Consider the following 22,336-nt stretch of genomic DNA (forward strand, 5'->3'; position numbering starts at 1 on the left):
CCACTGTGGGAGGGGTGGGAAGGATAGTGGGCAGCACATTTCTCATTTCAGGGCATGATGAGAGGCAATCAAAACCCTTGCGGAGAATGTAATTCATTTGCCCCAGCACTGGTTGGTATTGAGTTATGAGGTGAATGCTCCTCTGTGGCTGGGCAGTGAGATTTTTATAGGTGATGGGAGACTGGAAAGGTAAGGCACAGGAGTTTTGGTTTTGTACTAGGTTGGGAGGATAATTACGGTTAGTGAAGGCTTCAGTGAGACCCTCGGTAAATTTAGAGGGGGCTGTTCGTCACTGCTGATGCGGCGACCATAGGTGGCTAGGCTGTACAGAAGGGACCTCTTTGTACCAGCTGATGGCAGCTGTCAAAATGGAGGTATTGCTGGTGGTTGGTAGGTTTGATATGGGCAGAGGTACTGATGTAGCCATCTTAGAGGTGGAGGTAAACATCTAGGAAGGTGGCTTGTTGGGTTCAGTAGGACCCGGTGAAGCAAATAGGTGAGAAGTTGTTGAGGTTCTGAAGTAGTGGGGCTAGGGTGTACTCACATTCAATCCAGATAGCAAAGATGTCATCAGTGAATCTGAACCAGGTGAGGGGTTTAGGATTCTGGGTTTTTAGGAAGGATACCTCTAGATGGCCCATGAATAGGTTGGCATAGGATGATGCCATGTGAGTGCCCATAGCCGTACCCCAGATTTGTTTGTAGGTAATGCCTTCAAAAGAGAAGTAATTGTGGGTGGGCATATAGTTGGTCATCGTGATTAGGAAGGAGGTTGTTGGTTTAGAATCCATTGGGCACTGGGAAAGGTAGTTTTCAATAGCGATAAGGCCATGAGCATTAGGAATGTTTGTGTTCAGGGAGGTGGCATCAGTAGTGACGGGCAGAGCATCGTGTGGTAAAGGAACAGGAACTGTGGAGAGTCTGGAGGAAATAGTTGGTATCTTTTGTATAGGAGGGTAGATACCGGGTAATAGGTGAATGTGTTGGTCTAAAAGAGCAGTGTGTGCTCCCTGCTGCCGTTGGATAAGCAGCTGCAGCAGCAAGTCGTATACTCCTAGCTCACTCATTTGTTACATATTTTAATTCTTAATTTCTTTGCGTGTTTTTGGTACTTCCATTGTTTAATTCATAAATTTCAGGCATATTATAGTACTTGAGAGCTGTAGCATTTCATTTTTAGTACCTGAATAGTGTAAAATCGCGTAGTCTCCTTCCGCCGCCAAGCAGTGTGTCAGCAGTGCGCAAGTAGCAGCATTACTGCATTTACTAGGCACTCTTGTATTTTAATAACCGTTTAAATTTTGTGTCAAATTGTTTGTGCTCTCTGCTGATTAATTCAGACGTTCTTTGCACAACAGTTTTTAGCATGGGTAGGGACTGCAACTGCTGTGTTCGCATGCAGGCTGAGTTGGCGTCCCTTCGTTCCCAGCTTCAGGCAGTGTTGGCTTCGGTCACACAGCTTAAGGCTGTTGCCAATGGGCATCACTGTGGGGGGTCCGGATGGGGGTTTGTCGGGGACGGCCAGCTCGTCCCACGCATCCCCCGATCGGACTAAGACTGTGGCTACCCGGGATACTGCCCACATTGAGGCTGATCCCTCACCTGTGGTAGAGTGATAGGTCGTCTCGAGGTGTGGCAGGGGGCGAAAGACATTCCGGAGGGCTGAACGGAAGGCCTCTCCAGTTTGTCTGACGAACCGGTTTCAGGCTCTGTCTCTGGCTGATACTGATGTTCGGCTGGAGATGTCTGCTTGTCCTGTTCCAGAGGTTGCCCCTCACAGTCTGCAAGATCCGGGCAGTCGCAGAGGGTGGGCTTACTGGTAGTTGGGAGCTCCAATGTCAGGTGCGTAATGGGGCTCCTTAGGGATATGGCAGCAAGAGAGGGGAAGAAAACCAATGTGATCTCCATGTGCATACCGGGGGGAGTCATTCCAGATGTGGAAAGGGTCCTTCCGGTTGCCATGAAGGGTACAGGGTGCACCCATCTGCAGGTGGTCGCTCATGTCGGCACCAATGATGTGTGTCGCTATGGATTGGAGGAAATCCTCTCTGGCTTCCAGCGGCTATCTGATTTGGTGAAGACTGCCAGTCTCGCTAGCGGGATGAAAGGAGAGCTCACCATTTGCAGCATCGTCGACAGGACTGATTGCAGACCTTTGGTACAGAGCCGAGTGGAGGGTCTGAATCAGAGGCCGAGACGGTTCTGCAACCGTGTGGGCTGCAAGATTCCTCGACTTGCGCCATAGGGTGATTGGTTTCGGGTTCCGCTGGATAAGTCAGGAGTCGACTACACGCAGCAAGTGGCTACACGGGTAGCAAGGGCTGTGTGGTGTGGACTGGGCGGTTTTTTAGGTTAGATGGCCTCGGGCAAGTACGGAAAGGGCAACAGCTTCAAAGGGTGCGGGGCAAAGGCAGGACATGCGGGGACCAAGCAGCAATTGGTATTGTAATTGTAAACTGTCGAAGCTGCATTGGTAAAGTACTGGAACTTCAAGAGGCACAGACGGTGTATGGAAAGGATAGATTGCATGCAACCGGTGGTGGCGTGTTTGTCGCTGTTAGTAGTAGATTATCCTGTAGTGAAGTAGAAGTGGATAGTTCCTGCGAAATATGATGGGTGGAGGTTACACTCAACAACAGAGCTAGGTTAATAACTGGCTCCTTTTACCGACCTCCTGACTCAGCAGCATTAGTGGCAGAACAGCTGCGAGAAAATTTGGAGTACATTTCACACACATTTTCTCAGCATATTATAGTCTTAGGTGGAGATTTCAATTTACCAGATATAGACTGGGATACTCACATGTTTAGGATGGGTGGTAGGGACAGAGCATCGAGTGACATTATGCTGAGTGCGCTATCCGAGAATTACCTCGAGCAATTAAACAGAGAACCGACTTGTAGAGATAACGACTTGGACCTACTCATAACAGACTCTAACTTTTCGACTCTGTAAGTCCAGAACAGGGAGTCGGTGATCATAAGGCGGTTGCAGCATCCCTGAATATGGAAGTTAATAGGAATTCAAAAAAAGGGAGGAAGGTATATCTGTTTAGCAAGAGTAATAGAAGGCAGATTTCAGACTACGTAACAGATCAAAACGAAAATTTCTGTTCAGACACTGACAATGTTGAGTGTTTATGGAAAAAGTTTAAGGCAATTGTAAAATTCGTTTTAGACAGGTACGTGCCGAGTAAAACTGTGAGGGACGAGAAAAACCCACCGTAGTTCAACAACAAAGTTAGGAAACTACTGCTGAAGCAAAGAGAGCTTCACTCCAAGTTTAAACGCAGCCAAAACCTCTCAGACAAACAGAAGCCAAACGATGTCAAAGTTAGCGTAAGGAGGACTATGCGTGAAGCGTTCAGTGAATTCGAAAGTAAAATTCTATGTACCGACTTGACAGAAAATCCTAGGAAGCTCTGGTCTTCCGTTAAATCAGTAAGTGGCTCGAAACAGCATATCCAGACACTCCGGGATGATGATGGCATTCAAACAGAGGATGACACACGTAAAGCTGAAATACTAAACACATTTTTCCAAAGCTGTTTCACAGAGGAAGATTGCACTGCATTTCCTTCTCTAAATCCTTGCACAAACGAAAAAATGGCTGACATCGAAATAAGTGTCCAAGGAATAGAAAAGCAACTGAAATCACTCAACAGAGGAAAGTCCACTGGACCTGACAGGATACCAATTCGATTCTACACAGAGTACGCAAAAGAACTTGCCCCCCCTTCTAACAGCCGTGTACCGCAAGTCTCTAGAGGAACGGAAGGTTCCTAATGATTGGAAAAGAGCACAGGTAGTTCCAGTCTTCAAAAAGGGTCATCGAGCAGATGCGCAAAACTATAGACCTATATCTCTGATGTCGATCTGTTGTAGAATTTTTTGCTACAGTATCATGTCGTTTCTGGAAACCCAGAATCTACTCTGTAGGAATCAACATGGATTCCGGATTCCGGAAACAGCGATCATGTGAGACCCAACTCGCTTTATTTGTTCATGAGACCCAGAAATTAATAGATACAGGCTCCCAGGTAGATGCTATTTTCTTAGACTTCCGGAAGGCGTTCGATACAGTTCCGCACTGTCGCCTGATAAACAAAATAAGAGCCTATGGAATATCAGACCAGCTGTGTGGCTGGATTGAAGAGTTTTTAGCAAACAGAATACAGCATGTTGATATCAATGGAGAGACGTCTACAGACGTTAAAGTAACCTCTGGCGTGCCACAGGGGAGTGTTATGGGTCCATTGCTTTATATATATATATATATACCCCACTATCTACTAGGTTATATATATATATATATATATATATATATATATATATATATATATATATATATATATATATATATATATATATATATATATATAACCTAGTAGATAGTGTCGGATGTTCCATGCGGCTTTTCGTGGATGATGCTGTAGTATACAGAGAAGTTGCAGCATTAGAAAATTGTAGCGAAATGCAGGAAGATCTGCAGCAGATAGGCACTTGGTGTAGGGAGTGGCAACTGACCCTTAACATAGACAAATATAATTTATTGCGAATACATAGAAAGAAGGATCCTTTATTGTATGATTATATGATAACGGAACACACTGGTAGCAGTTACTTCTGTTAAATATCTGGGAGTATGCGTGCGGAAAGATTTGAAATGGATTGATCATATAAAATTAATTGTTGGTAAGGCGGGTATCAGGTTGAGATTCATTGGGAGAGTCCTTAGAAAATGTAGTCCATCAACAAAGGAGGTAGCTTAAAAAACACTTGTTCGACCTATACTTGAGTATTGCTCATCAGTGTGGGATACGTACCAGATCGGGTTGACGGAGGAGACAGAGAAGATCCAAAGAAGAGCGGCACGTTTCATCACAGGGTTATTTGGTAACCGTGATAGTGTTACGGAGATGTTTAGTAAACTCGAGTGGCACTCTCTGCAAGAGACGTGCTCTGCATCGCGTTGTAGCTTGCTAGCCAGGTTTCGAGAGGGTGCGTTTCTGGATGAGGTATCGAATATACTGCTTCCCCCTACTTATACCTCCCGTGGAGATCACGAATGTAAAATTAAAAGGATTCGAGCGCGCACTGAGGCTTTCAGACAGTCGTTCTTCCTGCGAACCATACGCGACTGGAACAGAAAAGGGAGGTAATTAGAAAAGGGAGGTAATGACAGTGGCAGGTAAAGTGCCCTCCGCCACACACTGTTGGGTGGCTTGCGGAGTATGGATGTAGATGTAGATGCTCTCAGTGGGGGCACAGTAACCGGCCACAATGAGGCATCCTGGATGGTTAGGTTTATGGACTTTAGGAAGCATGTAGAAGGTAGGAGTGCGGGTAGTGGTAGGGTTGAGTAGAGATGAACTCCGGGGAGAGGTTCTGGGATGGGCGTAAAGATTTGAGTAGTGACTAGAGAACCTGCTGGATTACTGGAATGGAATCACCCATAGCAAGGTTTGTAAGTGGAAGAGTCTGGCAGCTGGTGGAGTCCTTTCTGCCAGGTAATCCTTGCAGTTCAAAGAAAGTGGTAGTCTTTGTCCACAGGTAGGATTACAAAGTCAGGGTCAGTTTTTAGATGTGATGGACTGCAGTTCTTTCTGTGGATGTAAGGTTAGTATGCCTGTTGAGGGGTTTGGGGAATGATACTAAGGCAAGGTTTGAGGTTAAGAAATTATGGAAAGTTGGCAGGTGGTGGTTTAGGGGCAGTGTGAGTGGATCATGATCATGGTTGGATGGAGGAGTGAACTGAGTTAGGCACGGTTCAATATTGCTATTCAGTTTAGTCTGATTGGTAAGATTGGTGCCAAAAAAGTGTTTCCACTGTAGGGACAGAGAAGGTCTTAAACAAGTCCTGTATGATTAAATTTGGGAGTGGCGCAAACAGTGTGGTTGGGGGGGGGGGGGGGGGAGGGACAGTATAGCAGTATTGAGGTTTTTAGAAACAATAATGTTTCTCTTTACATGTAAACCAGGATGAGAGTGCCCTGGGACAACTAGAAAATCTGAGAATAACCTGGGAATTTTTTCAACCAGGAGAAATCCAGAAAAAATCCTGGAATATTTTAGGATTCTCAGAATCTTTCATTATTTCAGTTTTGAGTTAAATTTTTGTAAACTTGACCTGTAAGAACTGATACATTAATGAAGAACTTTACTTCAGCACACTACTGTAGAATAATACTACAGCAACCATTTACAAAAGCACAAGCCAACAGCAAAATGTGTCAAAGGCTTTAAGATGAAAAACTACACAGTAATTCGTAACAACAAACTTCTTTCGATGAGCATGACAGCACAACTGTTAACATTAGGTTCGTTAGCGCAGTTGCCAGAGGGCTCATGGATGGGTAGAGCTGAAGTCTGGTATGAGCAGCGTCTTCTCCCCCTTCTTGCTACTTGAAGTGTGACTGTTAGATATGTTATCAGTAACTGCAAGCAGCTAGATGCTAACCAGAAAAAAAAGTTTCTGGCCTGCCTGAACTGCACAGAGCAGTCAGTTATATTGGGGAGCAGTCTTCATGTGACATGCATTTTCATTTCATAATTTGGCTGATCTCTCTGTTTACAGCTCTCATTTCAAATGAAAACAAACCAGATATCTGTGGCTGGGAGCAGCCAATGAATTATAATGCATTCACATAATTTTTTGTTGTTGTTGTTGTTTTCAGTCCTGAGACTGGTTTGATGCAGCTCTCCATGCTACTCTATCCTGTGCAAGCGTCTTGCTCCCAGTACCTACTGCAACCTACATCCTTCCGAATCTGCTTAGTGTATTCATCTCTTGGTCTCCCTCTACGATTTTTACTCTCCACACTGCCCTCCAATACTAAATTGGTGATCCCTTGATGCCTCAGAACATGTCCTACCAACCGATCCCTTCTTCTGGTCAAGTTGTGCCACAAACTTCTTTTCTCCCCAATTCTGTTCAGTACCTCCTCATTAGTTATGCGATCTACCCATATAATCTTCAGCATTATTCTGTAGCACCACATTTTGAAAGCTTCTGTTCTCTTCTTGTCTAAACTATTTATCGTCCATGTTTCACTTCCATACATGGCTACACTCCATACAAATACTTTCAGAAATGACTTCCTGACACTTAAATCTATACTCAATGTTAACAGATTTTTCTTCTTCAGAAACGCTTACCTTGCCATTGCCAGGCTACATTTTATATCATCTCTACATTGACCATCATCAGTTATTTTGCTCCCCAAATAGCAAAACTCATTTACTACTTTAAGTGTCTCATTTCCTAATCTAATTCCCTCAGCATCACCCGACTTAATTCTACGACATTCCATTATCCTAGTTTTGCTTTTGCTGATCTTCATTGTATATCCTCCTTTCAAGATACTGTCCATTCCGTTATGCACTTCAAAGTCTGACAGAATTACAATGTAATCGGCGAACCTCAAAGTTTTTATTTCTTCTCCATGGATTTTAATTCCTACTCCGAACTTTTCTTTTGTTTCCTTTATTGCTTGCTCAATATACAAACTTAATAACATCGGGGATAGGCAACAAGCCTGTCTCACTCCCTTCTCAGCCACTGCTTCCCTTTCATACCCCTCAACTCTTATAACTGCCATCTCCTTCCTGTACAAATTGTAAATAGCCTTTCGCTCCCTGTATTTTACCTCTGCCACCTTCAGAATTTGAAAGAGAGTATTCCAATCAACATTGTCAAAAGCATTTCTCGAAGTCTACAAATGCTAGTAACGTAGGTTTGCCTTTCTTTAATCTTTCTTCTAAGATAAGTTGTAGGGTCAGTATTGCTTCACGTGGTCCAACATTCCTACGGAATCCAAACTGATCTTCCCCAAGGTTGGCTTCTATCAGTTGTTCCATTCGTCTGTAAAGACTTCGCGTTAGTATTTTGCAGCTGTGACTTATTAAACTAATAGTTTGGTAATTTTCACATCTGTCAACACCTGCTTTCTTTGGGATTGGAATTATTATATTCTTCTTGAAGTTTGAGGGTATTTCGCCTGTCTCATACAACTTGCTCACCAGGTGGTAGCGTTTTGTTAGGACTGGCTCTCCCAAGGCTGTCAATAGTTCTAATGTAATGTTGTCTACTCCGGGGGCCTTGTTTCGACTCAGGTCTTTCAGTGCTCTGTCAAACTCTTCACGCAGTATCATATCTCCCATTTCATCTTCATCTTCATCTACATCCTCTTCCATTTCCATAACATCGCCGTCAAGTACATCGATCTTGTATAGACCCTCTATATACTCCTTCCACCTTTCTGCTTTCCCTTCTTTGCTTAGAACTGGGTTTCCATCAAAGCTCTTCATATTCATGCAAGTGGTTCTCCTTTCTCCAAGGGTCTCTTTAATTTTCCTATAAGCAGTATCTATCTTAACCCTAGTGAGATAAGCCTCTACATCCTTACATTTGTCCTCTAGCCATGCCTCCATCGCCATTTTGTGCTTCTTGTTGATCTCATTTTTGAGACGTTTGTATTCCTTTTTGCCTGCTTCATTTACTGCATTTTTATATTTTCTTCTTTCATCAATTAAATTCAATATTTCTTTTGTTACCCAAGGGTTTCTACGAGCCGTCGTCTTTTTACCTAGTCGGTCCTCTGCTGCCTTCACTATTTCATCCCTCTAAGTTACCCATTCTTCTTCTACCGTATTTCTTTCCCCCATTCCTGTCAATTGTTCCCTTATGCTCTCCCTGAAACTCTCTACAACCTCTGGTTCTTTCAGTTTATCCAGGTCCCATCTCCTTAAATTCCCTCCTTTTTGCATTTTCTTCAGTTTTAATCTACAGTTCATAACCAATAGATTGTGGACAGAGTCCACATCTGCCCCTGGAAATGTCTTACAATTTAAAACCTGGTTCCTAAATCTGTCTTACCAATATATAATCTATCTTATACCTTTTAGTATTTCCAGGGTTCTTCCATGTATACAACCTTCTTTCCTTATTCTTAAACAAAGTGTTAGCTACGATTAAGTTATGCTCTGTGCAAAATTCTACCAGATGGCTTCCTCTTTCATTTCGTAGCCCCAATCCATATTCACCTACTTTGTTTCCTTCTCTCCCTTTTCCTACTGCCGAATTCCAGTCACCCATGACTATTAAATTTTCGTCTCCCTTCACTTTTTGAATAATTTCTTTTATCTCCTCATACATTTCATCAATTTCTTCATCTGCAGAGCTAGTTGGCATATAAACTTGTACTACTGTAGCAGGCGTGGGCTTCATGTCTATCTTGGTCACAATAATGCGTTCACTATGCTGTTCGTAGTAGCTTACCCGTACTCCTATTTTTTTTATTCATTATTAAACCTACTCCTGCATTACCCCTATTTGATTTTGTATTTATAACGCTGTATTCACCTGACCAAAAGTCTTGTTCCTCCTGCCACCGAACTTCACTAATTCCCACTATATCTAACTTTAACCTATCCATTTCCCTTTTTAAATTTTCTAACCTACCTGCCCGATTAAGAGATCTGACATTCCACGCTCCTATCCTTAGAACGCCATATTTCTTTCTCCTGATAACAACGTCGTCCTGAGTTGTCCCCGCCTAGAGATCCGAGTGGGGCTCCATTTAACCTCCGGGATATTTTACCCAAGAGGACGCCTTCATCATTTAATCATACAGTAAAGCTGTATGCTCTCGGGAAAAAGTATGGCTGTAGTTGCCCCTTGCTTTCAGCCGTTCGCAGTACCAGAACAGCAAGGCTATTTTGGTTAGTGTTAAATGGCCAGATCAGTAAATCATCCAGACAGTTGCCCCGCAACTATTGAAAAGGGTGCTGTCCCTCTTCAGGAACCACACGTTTGTCTGGCCTCTCAACAGATACCCCTCCATTGTGGTTGCACCTACGGTACGGCTATCTGTATCGTTGAGGCACCCAAGCCTCCCCACCAACGCCAAGGTTTGTGGTTCATGGGGGGTAACTGTTGATTATACATCAGTTAAGTCAGTTACACAGTTTTATGGGTTCACAAGTAACCTCATTAATTTTTATATGGTTAAGAAGTCATGAAAAGGTTATTGTTCTTAGTTGTGGACTATGCAAACAACTGCTTTATTATTATTATTGTTATTATTGAAAGAAATTTGTAGTGCTGTGTGGTTGTAAATTTGATTGGAAATGCTAGTTAAGAGTATCGCAAAGCATAAATAAAAAAGTTACTCACCATATTGCAGTATATTAAAGTACACTGAGTTGTAAAGTCTAGTTTTAAAATGAATATTGTGCCAAGGGGTGCTTTTTAATTTTTCATTCCTTATCTGGAGAGGATATGACAGAGCAATTGCTCTATGTACACGAACTCTATATATCTCCTCCAAACATACTGCACTGCTTCACATGATCATGTGATGCTCCACTGCACATGAAATTCCAAATTCACAGACCACAGGCATCTCATGTTATGGTAGCTGCGTGTGCACAGTAATGCCTGTATTCTGGTGCTCTGTGGTAACTGATTCAGTGAACCTATTTCTAACAGACTACAGGAAAATATTTCGAATGGCAGTTCGAGAAGTTCAAATATGAGGTGTCGTACATAATTATATCAATGAAAATGAAATATGGAAAAAAGTAAAGCCTGCAGAGGCATAATTCTTCAATGAAGGAGCCACTGAAAACCAAGTAAATAATTATTTTAATACTCAAAATGGATATAATCAGTAACGAGTCAATAGCTATCACTAAATGTTCACTGCGCACTGAACGTCTGTTCATTGTAGCGCAAATTGTGTTCGTTGGCAGCAGTGCCTAGAGCTATGGAACATTCCAGATTCTACCGACGAGCTCCGAGAACTGAGGGATCTTAGGGAACCAGCAAAACTTCAGAAGATACAGTGATGCTTGTCTCTAATACTGTAACATTAAGAAGAGACATCAAAATATAAATAGCACTTGAAATACTATTGAGAAGTAAATACCTTAATAAATATTGTAAAAACATACTTAGTTTTTTGGTTTTTATGTGCTTTTTGCAAACTCCATATTCTCTTCCTCTGTCAGATAAATATTTTGCAGTCTACTATAAAACACTGAAGTTGATAATATAATTCGCTTACGAACTTCTATTTACTGGTGATGGTGGCCAACCGCCACAATGCAGTCTGTGCCAAGTATTTGAAAGCTTCGTGACTGTTACAGTTTGTTGGTTGGCCACCGTGCATGCAAAGTTCTGATAGTTAATTTTGTTTTGGCGCTTGCTAGAAACCTTTGGCTTCAGTCAAAACTGTGGCATATTTTGGCTGAAGTTGTAGGGGGATTTTTGGCCAAAGTCGAATGTTCGGTTGGACACTACTAAAACACCTTACATGTCGTATCCAAGAGAGTGATCCTGTGGTAATTAAACAGCACCTGATATACTGCAGCCAGCCTTTGTGCAACAACTTAACACTGTCTGTTGTATTACAGAATTCTAGGCAGCAACAAATACATGTGTAGCCTGCACAACATGGAGCTTCATCACTTACTTCCTTCCTCTCAAAGAGTGAAATAGACTTCTCCACAATTGCTACTCTGTATTTGGCTGTAACAGAGCATATTATGCCCAGGTCCAGAGGCTGCAGATAACTCTTGCAGTTCGGGGATGGAACACAGCATTCACATTCCTCAGAAATAGTGTTCCCTTGGATTGTACAGGGCATGGGGGGTCTGTAAGAAGTAAAAAGTCTTTACCTGGTGCATTGTTCTTGGCATCTAAATGCCTGAAAAAGTCGTAAATATTACTGATGTCCCCAGGGACTGCTGTTGTACTCTGAAGTACAAAATAACATATGTATATTTCGGAGACACCTGGGAATTAAGTGTTATTCTTCCAATAACTTACTCTTCCTGTTACCAGTCTCTCACTTTCTCCACTTATACCTTGAAACGACAGATTGTGGCATCTTTTAAAACAATTAAACCAGCCTTTTCAGTGCACTGAGATTTTCAGTGCAGGTCTTCAGAGCAATTTCATGAGCTTTCTCTTGCAGCACGTTTTCGATTATAGGAAAGCTTCCACTTCAGTCCTTGGACCTATTACAGAGGAATATTTTCCACTTAATTGAATGCAGACATAAGAATATTGTTCCTTCTTGGATCCAAAGGAAGTGTTAGTTTCAGAATTTAAGAATGCTTCCTTATTTTTTGAATATGCTGCACATGTAGACAGTGCAAAATCATATATTTTTTCACCATATCAGAGAGATTTGTGTTAAAATTGCGATCAGCATAGTGGACGATTCCCAGCTTTTGCTGAATTTTTAGCTTTCTATGTTTGCAGGCCAGAAATTCACAAAAGTAAAATTGAACAGTTACACTTTTTCTGCTTCATAGACTCAGTGACTGCAACATCAGATCATGCGACTTGAATCACATGGAAACAGATTTAGATTTCTTCAATGAATCTACTGATGTCGCTACAAAGGAAGTTGCGTCATTGACAATGATCTAGGTAAATGTTTACCAGTGGAATCGATTACTATTTAGCGAATCACATAACAAAATATACAACCTATGTGAAATGGATAGAAATTCGCTCATTCATACACAGTGTGTAAAAGCTGGATTTCAATTTGTAAAATGTATTGTGTTTATTCCTTAGAATCCCACTTTTTCTCAAAGTGGGAGTTTCACTGGGACAGCTGGAAATATTTGTGAAAAATGGGATTTGCTTAAAATCTGGTGAAGTAATTTGAGATGTAACTGTATGTCTTCCCCCCCCCCCCCCCCCCCACTTGGAAGCACCCCCCTCTCCCCCCGCCCTCCTTAAATTTTCTTGGTATGGCCAGTAACGTACCCGCAAAGGCCCTTTCGCCATCATTATAGCATTTATTTCCAAGTCCCATGTTAAAAAACTTGCATTGTCCTTATAATTTCAGCACACTGTTTGATGCTGCGTCTTTTGCTGATGAAGCTATTTTCCAACATATGACACGCGTCTTCTCACAGGAAAAGCACAGTCCTTTTACACTTGCAAATTGCCACCTTTTTACTTCCCTAGATTTCTAGCTCAATTGGGCCCATAACCTATCAAGACTACTTGTAAAATCTGGGCATTGTCTTTCATTTAAATGCTCACATAAAAGCACAAGGCTACAAGGAATGACAGACTTCATTTATTACTGAAATAGCAACCAACTATTATTGTCGACTTATTAGAGAAACAGTCACCATTGTTGAATGATACTCTTTTTTGAATAGCAACATTCCAATATTATGTTCTTGTTGTTGTTATGGTGAGTGAGTCTCTGCCTCTGCTGATAGATATGTTCTTTGCTGTTATTCTGTGAATGTTGTTTGTTTTTGTTTCAAATGTGTGTGTTCTGTTTATTCTGTATCTGCTTTAATGCAATAAAATGTTGTTACATTATTTCAAACTGTGATCACTTTACTGAAAATTAACGTAAAAGCATGTTGAATGAACGTTTGTGGTATTTCAATATGCTCCTTGCCCTTTGTTGTTTTTCGTTCAAAGATACTTTTATAACATAGTGTGGGAACTTGATTGTCAATACACATTTGTCAATTGATTTAAACCTGAAATTCCAAACTCTTGTCCAAGACATTGAATCAAAGATACATCATGAACGAAGAGACAGCACTTCGGTATTCCATTTCAGTTGTAGATGTTGCCAAAAGGCTTTGCTTTTGAGCACGTATCCTCCTTGCGTCATATGAGTGTTGCTGGTGGAACATTTAGTTGTGGTATCATTTCCGTAATCAGAATCAGCACAGGCAAGCAGTGTTGATCTCTTATCAAAGAATATGTAACACTTAATAGTTATATTTAGTTGGAGAAAAATGCATTGTACTATTTTCCAGTGACTGACCATTGGCTTATTACTAAATATACTTAAATAATTAATAGCAAAACTAATCAGTACAGTTGTGTTCTTTCCAGTGAGTCATCATAGACAAGATTTTCATCTGTCAACATCCCATACATCATAGCTGTAGTTACTGGATTGAAATCATCAAATTTAAAACGCCTTAAGGTTTTCTTTTTATATGTAATAAGATTTACAAAAATTTGCTGTGAACATACTTTAATTTCCATTCCAAGATGTGACTCTATAGATACTATCAGTTATCAAAAAACAATGCTATGATGATGATTTGGCTTTCATTGTAATAAAAACAAGACTTAATCATCCATATTTACAAATCCTACTGTCATCAGATAATTTGTCAGTTTTTCATTCCAATTATTTGGAGCTGTTTTAGAGCATATAAACTCTTCTTTAGTTAATAAACTGTTTGTACCATCATTGAATTCAGTGAAACGGAGAGCTGCATCAGACTGTCTCCAGGCTGAACGCTATAAAACAACAGTGGAAAAAATTAAAGCATCTGATTTGTTAGTTTCTAATTGCCTTTTTTACAGGTTTATGCAAGTGATGAAGATACATACGGACACCATACTTGTTGGCATACAGAAATGAGCAGAGAAGTGCTGTTGATAGCTCATGGTATGTGTTAATTTTTACTTAATTTATACAGTGTGAATTTATCTTGCATTAATTAACACATTGTGACATTGCCACATTGCCTTAGTTTCACATGGACAATTACATTCTGATGTGTACATTATAGAATTAAATTTAATGCTGACTTGCAAATAGTGGAGTTCTGCTACTAGATGCCCAAGAGGTTCAATTGTCGAGACCCCTCTCAAGTTAGTGGCTTTAGCATCCGAATAATGCATGTATGACATATTTTTTAACTGCTTTAGGGTTTGTTTTCCACCAGTGACCTATCATTCCACTCCCTATCTCACAGATACTTCTACACCAGTATCCTGTAATTCTGCTTCCTCTACACTTCTAGTAAACACGTCTGCACCATATCCTCTCTGTTGGATGGACTGAATGGTGTGCCACCAAAATCCTTTTTTCATCACTGACAAAGATGTGATCCATTGTGTGGTTCATGCATCCATTCTTCAGACATTAGGCAAGTATTGGAGACAATTTTCCTGTGGTGGAATAACAAGAAACATTGCAGTGAGGAGCAGACAACTAACAGGGAGGAGACTGACATCCAAACTGACTGTCGAGAACCTTGCAGCATTTTGGGTACCGGGGGGGTAAATAGAGATACAGTAAGAACTGTGAGGAGATACAGCTCAATTTTATTGAACTAAATATACCACAGTTCTTACCATTTACATGCTGTATTATGTTAACCCATTGTGGAAGTGTGTGTTCAAGGATGTGGAATGGTCATATTATACACTGGTAGTGAGAAACAGCCATTGAAGGCAAGTAAAAGATGTAAACAAATTGAGACTAATGATGGTCTATTCACACTAACAATTCAGGGAATTATTTTGAGACTACTGTGTGTGTGTGTGTGTGTGTGTGTGTGTGTGTGTGTGTGTGTGTGTGTGTGTGTGTGTGTGTGTGTGTGTGTGTGTGGTGTCGTTGTTGTTGTTGATGATGATGTAGGACAGAATGGCCAAAATCATTAATTGTGAGAGTCTTTTTATTGTCTCCGTGTGCGACTTGGCATCTCTGCTATACGGTGAGTAGCAGCTTTCCTTCTCATAAAATTGTTACATTCCATCCTGGATTTTCCATTGTTTGGAAGTCATTTTGATACCTTTTGAATTTAATATGCCTCTGTAAAATTCTTGTGTGTGTGTGGGGGGGGGGGGGGGGGGGGGGGGGGAGAAACCTTCTGTCACAAAGCACCTAGCATCAAGCGCACGTTGGTCTATCGATTATTCATATGATTTTGAAACGCACCCCTGCTGGTTTTTGAACACATTCTAAGTTGATTTTTGAATGTGTGCTTATTTTACGTGATGTCTCTGCCAGGGGAATCCTCATCGCATCTAAAAATAAACTTTCCTGCAGACAAAACGGACGGGGATATAGGAGCTGTGCTGAATAAAGCCGAACTGGTGAATGCCAACTGCTGCTTGTTTATGTGGTTGATTTCGTTTGCGAATCTTCAGCGTTGTTATAATTACTAGCGAAATCCATATATTCAGACTACCAGAGTGGAAATAAATGACCAACAGGAATAACAGGTAAGAAAGATTACGTATTATCTTCTTGGTGTATCCAAGAAAGTGAAATTTTGACAGAAAATTTTTGGCCAGATCGCTACATTAAACAGGGCCAGTTGAAGTCCCTGTGTGTTTAATTCCCTCTGTCCTGAAATAATTTGCTGGCATCCATTACAAAATATCCTTGTTTGAGTTCCACAGAGGGAAATGCAGTGACTTGTGGTGTAAGATTATTGTTTGAAGAGGCATGGCACTGCACTGCACACTTACGACCAAATAACGCGTCGTTAAATTTTGTCAAAGATATATGTTTTATGTATCAGACTCTTCAGAAAGACGTGTGCTTCAAAATGAACTTACTTTTGAAATTTTTTTATATAAATTTTTGACGGCTTTTACTAAGCTTTCCTGCTGAGGAAGTCAATTTATTTGAAAAGGAAGTGTTTAATACCACACTGTTGGCTAGTTTCACCTGTTCGCTGTATTTCAAGTGCATGTTCTCATCTTCTAGCACGTATGGCATTATGCCACAATAAAGAACCAAACATGAGATAATGCAGTACTGGTACTCAGACATTTTCACCCTGAAAACCACACTGAAAAGCTTCATATCATGTTGAGGCCTACGTCATTGGGAATCTGGACATATGAATGTGCACTGTAAGGCAAACTATGCATTTTAGTATGCTTCACGAAATTCCGATGCTCTTGGAGTATCCTCTGATGTTTTGTTTCTTTTATGACATAATGCAAGATCTTCTAATGTTTTAGATGTACGAACATACGGGCTTCCTACTAGCTGCGCCAGTGCGGTGATGCCGCTTATCTGGCGCTCTCTGGCAACTGCTGAAATAAATCTATTTATAATACTTAGTGTGAAAATATTTTGAATTGTTGTTCGAAAAGCATTATTTTCAAAGTAAATTTCCTTTTACGCAAGATGAACAATGTGCGGAGAATGTACAATGAATTTCTTAAATCATAGAGCATTTCCTCTTTTAAAAATCAACTCTTTGATGACGAGTCATTTAGAAAAATTTCAAGCACAGAAGATCAAAGATTTATGCCGGTATTAAAAATTTTACTGGCATATTTATGTGATGTATCTTGTCGATATTAACAATTTTACTGGCATATTTGTGTGACGTATCTTAAAGTATAACATGCGCTAAACAGATCATCATAATATGTGAAAGCTTAGCTTCTCTTGTAGCTTATTTATCTTCGAACTAATATTTTATACAAAAGCTTTGCTTTTCTTGTAGCAACACTATGTATATTAATTTAAACGATTAATGTTTCCTGTTGGTGGAATTCGAATTTATACTTTCGTAACACGGAAGCGTACGTGTTGCTGCACATCAAAGATCTTTCCAAAATGTGTTTTCCCCCCTGAGTTTTGTTTTCTAAAGTGCCAGGAAATTCTAAGCTGCTATATAAAACCATAGCCATTCAAAGGAAAAGTTTTACAGTTCAGAGGGAAAGTATACTGTCACTTAACATGGAAAAAGTGTATTTTCATCCAGGAGAATATGTATTTTTAACTGGGAGATCTGGGAAAAATCTGGGATTTTTTTTCCTTGTCTGCATATACACCCTGTATCAGCAGTAGCAACAAGCAGCCATAAAAAAAATTTCTGGTGTGCCCAAGCTGCCAGATTGCCGCATGCGCATAGTAGTCTGTGTTGTAGTCGGAAGGGGGTTAGTATCCGTGTAAGCCGTGTATTCTTTTAGTGGTTTTGCTGTTTCCTCTTCGTTTACACTTCTCACATCAAATGAAAACAAAATGGATTTCTGTGGTTGGGAGCTATCAAGTGAATTAAGACAGTCACATAATTATGTTATTGGTTTCAGTTTTCTGATTTTATTTTATTTTCATGTTTTTGGCAGTCAGTAGCCCTGAAGAACAATGAAGTTATTTTTATCGATTTGCTAAACGAATGTGGCTTTTATTAAGCTTTTCCCCAGATGCAGTCCAATTTATTAGAAATGAAGTGTTCCGTTCCGCACTATTGGCTAGTTTAAACTGTTCACTGAATTTTAAGTACACCTTTTCATCTTCTTGCAAGTATGTCATTATGCCATAATAAAGAACCAAACATGAGAATACAGTACTGGTACTCAAAGAAAATTTGCATCCATGCCATAATAAAGAACCAAACATGAGAATACAGTACTGGTACTCAAAGAAAATTTGCATCCAGAAAACTGAACTGTAATCTTAGTATCGTATTGGGGCCTACTTTATTGTGTGTCTGGACATATGAATGTGCACTTAAAGCCGAATTACGCATTTTAGTATGGTGTAAAAAATTCCATTGCTCTTGGAATATCCCATTTCTTTTAAGACATCTCTTAATACTACATATGTACCAACATAATAGGCTTCCTGCATCATTGTAGGTGCCCATACACATTAACACTTGTTTTCTGGCACTTTCTGGCAACAAAGCTATTTCTAACAGGTCGTGAGAAAGTACTGCGAATGGTGCTTTGAAAAGCGTTAATTTAAAAGTACATTTCCTTTTACTTAAGATGAATTATGTTACATGTGCCGAATGTGCAATGAATTTCTTATATCACGGAGCACTGACTCTCAGTTAAAGCTTAACACATTAAGGACTAGCCACATAGAAACATTTCAAGCCCAGAAGACCAGACTATGTAACACATGCAAAAAAGACCACTATTTTATGTGAAAGCTTAGCTTTTCATGTGGCCTATTAATCTTAAAGACCAGTAATATATGTGAAAACTTAAATTTTCCTATTGGTGTTTTCACACCACGTAACAATGATGTTGCTATTGGCTGACAGCATCACGTGTCCTATGCACTGAATATCTGCTGTCATGGGTGGCAAGATCACATGACATGAGCTATGATTGGCTTACAAAAGCGCATTTCAGTCTAGATTTTGATCGATGCTTCAGAAACTAAAATGGTGTTATCTATACTTTTGTAAGAAGAATACAAAAATATAAAATGTGCATCATCACATCACAGATCTTTCCACTGCCCCACCCCCCCCCCCCCCCCCCCCCCAATTTTTTCATTCTCTGAAGTTCCATGCTAGTGTGTAAAACCTTAACCATTCAAAGTATTGATACTTCAAGGGAAAGTGTACTATAAATTGTCATGGAAAAAGTGTATTTTTCATCTTGGAAGAAGTGTATTTCACATGAGCAAAAGTGTGATTTTAACCGAGAAATCCGGGACTTTTTCTTTCCATGTATACACCCTGTTGTGCCGCTTTAATTCTCGATTAGAGCTAACCTACTTTAAAGTTATCCCTTTCTGGCGCATGATACTGTGATCGCAGATGTTGTAGTTTCTTCTGTCAACTTCATCTGTGATTGTCTCTCATTCATTGTATAGGAACACGGGATATTAATACTATAAGAATTTTCTGGAAACAGTCAAATTTACCATCTACAGTGTGTCCATAACCTCCTTCCAATGGGTCATGCTGTAAATTGTCAGAATAGGGTAATGGTGTGTAAAATTGTACTTCTTAAATGCTTATAGATGTTTAAAGAATTTGCTATTGGTAGCCTGAACACTGCTGGAACCCCAACCTGTGTTTTTTCAAGTCTTATACTGAGGTGCACCATCGAGGGCAGTTCAGAGCATCACTCATCGAGGTCTAGGGCCTGTGACATTATAACCAGGTCCTCTTCCTATATATTATTCTACAGTAATGTGGTACTAACTTGTATCTAAGTGCATCTGTTTAGTTTCTGTGGCTTCCAGAGGATCTGTTACGCAAAGCACATCTGTAGAAATACCTTCTGGGATATAAGCACACCTTTCTTATTTAATTAGTTGCTTATGTTCTAATGGAGAAGTCCAAATGTGTTATAATAGTTAGCCCTTGAGCTAACCAAATTACCTTATTTATTTCTTCTCTGAGTGTTGCAACAGTGTCTATGATTTATTAGAGAGCTCTTTCTCGTGGAAAAATGTATAGTAAGAAAGGCAAGTGAAAATGTTGGAAGTATGAATTGCCAAGGTGATGCGTGGCTTCTCAGCATACTTCTACAAATTACTTTTACATCTTTCCTCTGCCAGAAACATCCAGACAAGCTGTTTTTCATGTGTTCCAACTGTATGTGAAGTGATGTATTTGTCCCAATATGTTGAGTGACTCCTGAACTTCTACACGTAAAAGTTAACCCCCCCCCCCCCCCCCCAAAATAATCAGTGCATTCACTTGCTTATCAAGATCTTTCCCAGAGAGCTAAAGCCAAAGACCATTGCTGGGTTTTGCTTTTGGTTGAAACATTTTCATTATGTGGTATATCCCACACAGGCTGTTCTGTACTAATTCAGACTTCCATCACTACTATCTAGCAGGACCTCCTTCTTGGTCTTTGTAACCTTAAGACTTCTTTTCCCTGTCCTGTCAGTGTTCCTGAATTTTTTGGGTTATCTTCACAGTTTTATCAGCAGTCTCCAGGACAGCGACACTGTTGGATGTGCCTAGAGAGAGTAGATTTGTAGCATCTGTTGAACCTGTTGGTTGATTTGGAAGGTTGGCAGTGATTGTCATCTACCTTCTGTCCTTGTAGTTACTAACTACAGATGTCAGCTACTCTTACTGTGCCTGTATCACTGGTATATCAACTTCGAGTTTCAAGTATATCTGCTCCATTCCATAATTACTGGGCTATGAGCACTACAGAACTACAGTGCAAAAAGATAGTAACACCTCCATCCAAGGTGGTTAGTCAGTGCCAAACATGAAAAAAAATGTAGGCAGCCTCGACGCTGTCGACATTTTCTCACTACATTGTGGCAGTTACCAATATTCTCCGTAGCGACTGTATCAATTTAGTCTAGTCACATTATTTGGTGATATATTTTCAACAAAGAAAAGTGATATATAAGTGTTGCTGAATTAGTTCAGTGTTACATTACTAAATATTTTTTCCCATCCAAGTAGAGAAAACCATCAACAGATTTTGAAATATGCACATAAGGTTGCAAGTACCTGGTGTATGGCGACAGCCAAATTTAACTGACATAGCACATGGCTAGGACAAATGCAGAGGATTACTCTGTTGATATCAACATAAATAATTGGGTTGAAGCTGTGTGTTATCACAGAGGTGCAGGGGAGATTTCATCTCTGTCAATGATGTATGTAGCTGACATGCAAAGGAGAGCCTCCCCACTCAGTCATATCTAGCAACTGGAAAATATCTAAATTGTTGGAGGAGTGCAAACTTTTTTCCCCCTTCTCAAGCTGTTATCTCTATAGTTGGCAAATTAGCCATAGATGGAAGACCTCACAGCACATGGTAAACTGCGAAGTAAACTTTTTTGTAAAACTAAAAAGTTGTTTTGTCATTTCTGTCGTGATTTTATGAGGTGCCTTTGCAGTGTTAAAGTGGCCCTGCTGAAGGTCTATACAACAAGCTTTCATATGTGAGACACATCCGGTAGCTTAGTTTCTTTAAAGAGATAGTTTACCATGCAATCTGGGGGCACAGTATCCTCACAACTTATAACAACTTCAGAGTATGATGTGATCTGCTCTGTTTCCAACCATGTACTCATGACTCATCAGCTTCAGATGGTGATGAACAATTCGAAACAGCAGGTATAAATTCTTGATGGAGGAAAGGTGTCAAGCTTTGCTTTAAATTGACCTCGTGGCATTTTTATTTCTGTTGAACTACAAAAGGTCAAGAGGTTTTGATTTTAAAAACAAATGTTACTTTATGTTGACATTCTGTAATAAACTGTGGAAGTTCACAAACCTAATGTATCTTTAAGCAAGGGACAACCCTGATAGTAGTAAGTAATTGATGGTGTACTAGCAGTAATAAAATGTAAACACAGCAAGGGTCACTGTGTGCATAGGAAAATAGTGGTAGTGCGACCCCCAGACTAGATGTGAGGAAACACAGACCAGCAAATCAAAAGTAATAACTTTTAAAAAAAATTCACAACATGAACTGGTTAATCTAAAATCAACAAAACTGTATTGTTATAGATCCCACTGATGATGCTTTAGGACAAGATAAGGTGAAGCACGTATGAGATAAATAAATTAGGTAGCAGCAGGAAAAGGCATTTTATTTACAAGGCAAGTATTCACATGCTTGCTGCAGAGGATGGTCATAGAAACGAACTTGAAAATAGTGCTTTATGCAGAACATGGCTTCACCTTTTACTAGCCATTGTTTTGCTAGACCATTCCATGGTTTAAAACCACTTCTTAATTTTCTGTTGTTCAGCGATAGGAATATTTAATAACTAGAACACTGTAAAAAATATTGTTGAGTAATGGTACTGTAGAACTGAGGAAATAAGTCGATTGAAAAAGCT

The 22,336-nt window shown here is 40.1% G+C and overlaps 1 protein-coding gene across 1 annotated transcript in view; it reads left to right on the forward strand.

Annotated features, from left to right (window-relative positions):
* Window positions 1-22,336, forward strand: part of LOC126339928 (WD repeat-containing protein 76-like) — a 147,777-nt gene that overhangs the window by 93,575 nt on the left and 31,866 nt on the right. The window contains exon 8 of the mRNA XM_050001673.1: window positions 14,374-14,458. Coding sequence (XP_049857630.1) covers window positions 14,374-14,458 — 85 coding nt within the window. The remainder of the gene's footprint in view (window positions 1-14,373; window positions 14,459-22,336) is intronic.

Source organism: Schistocerca gregaria, chromosome 1 (genome assembly GCF_023897955.1).
Source record: "Schistocerca gregaria isolate iqSchGreg1 chromosome 1, iqSchGreg1.2, whole genome shotgun sequence".
NCBI lineage: Eukaryota > Metazoa > Arthropoda > Insecta > Orthoptera > Acrididae > Schistocerca > Schistocerca gregaria.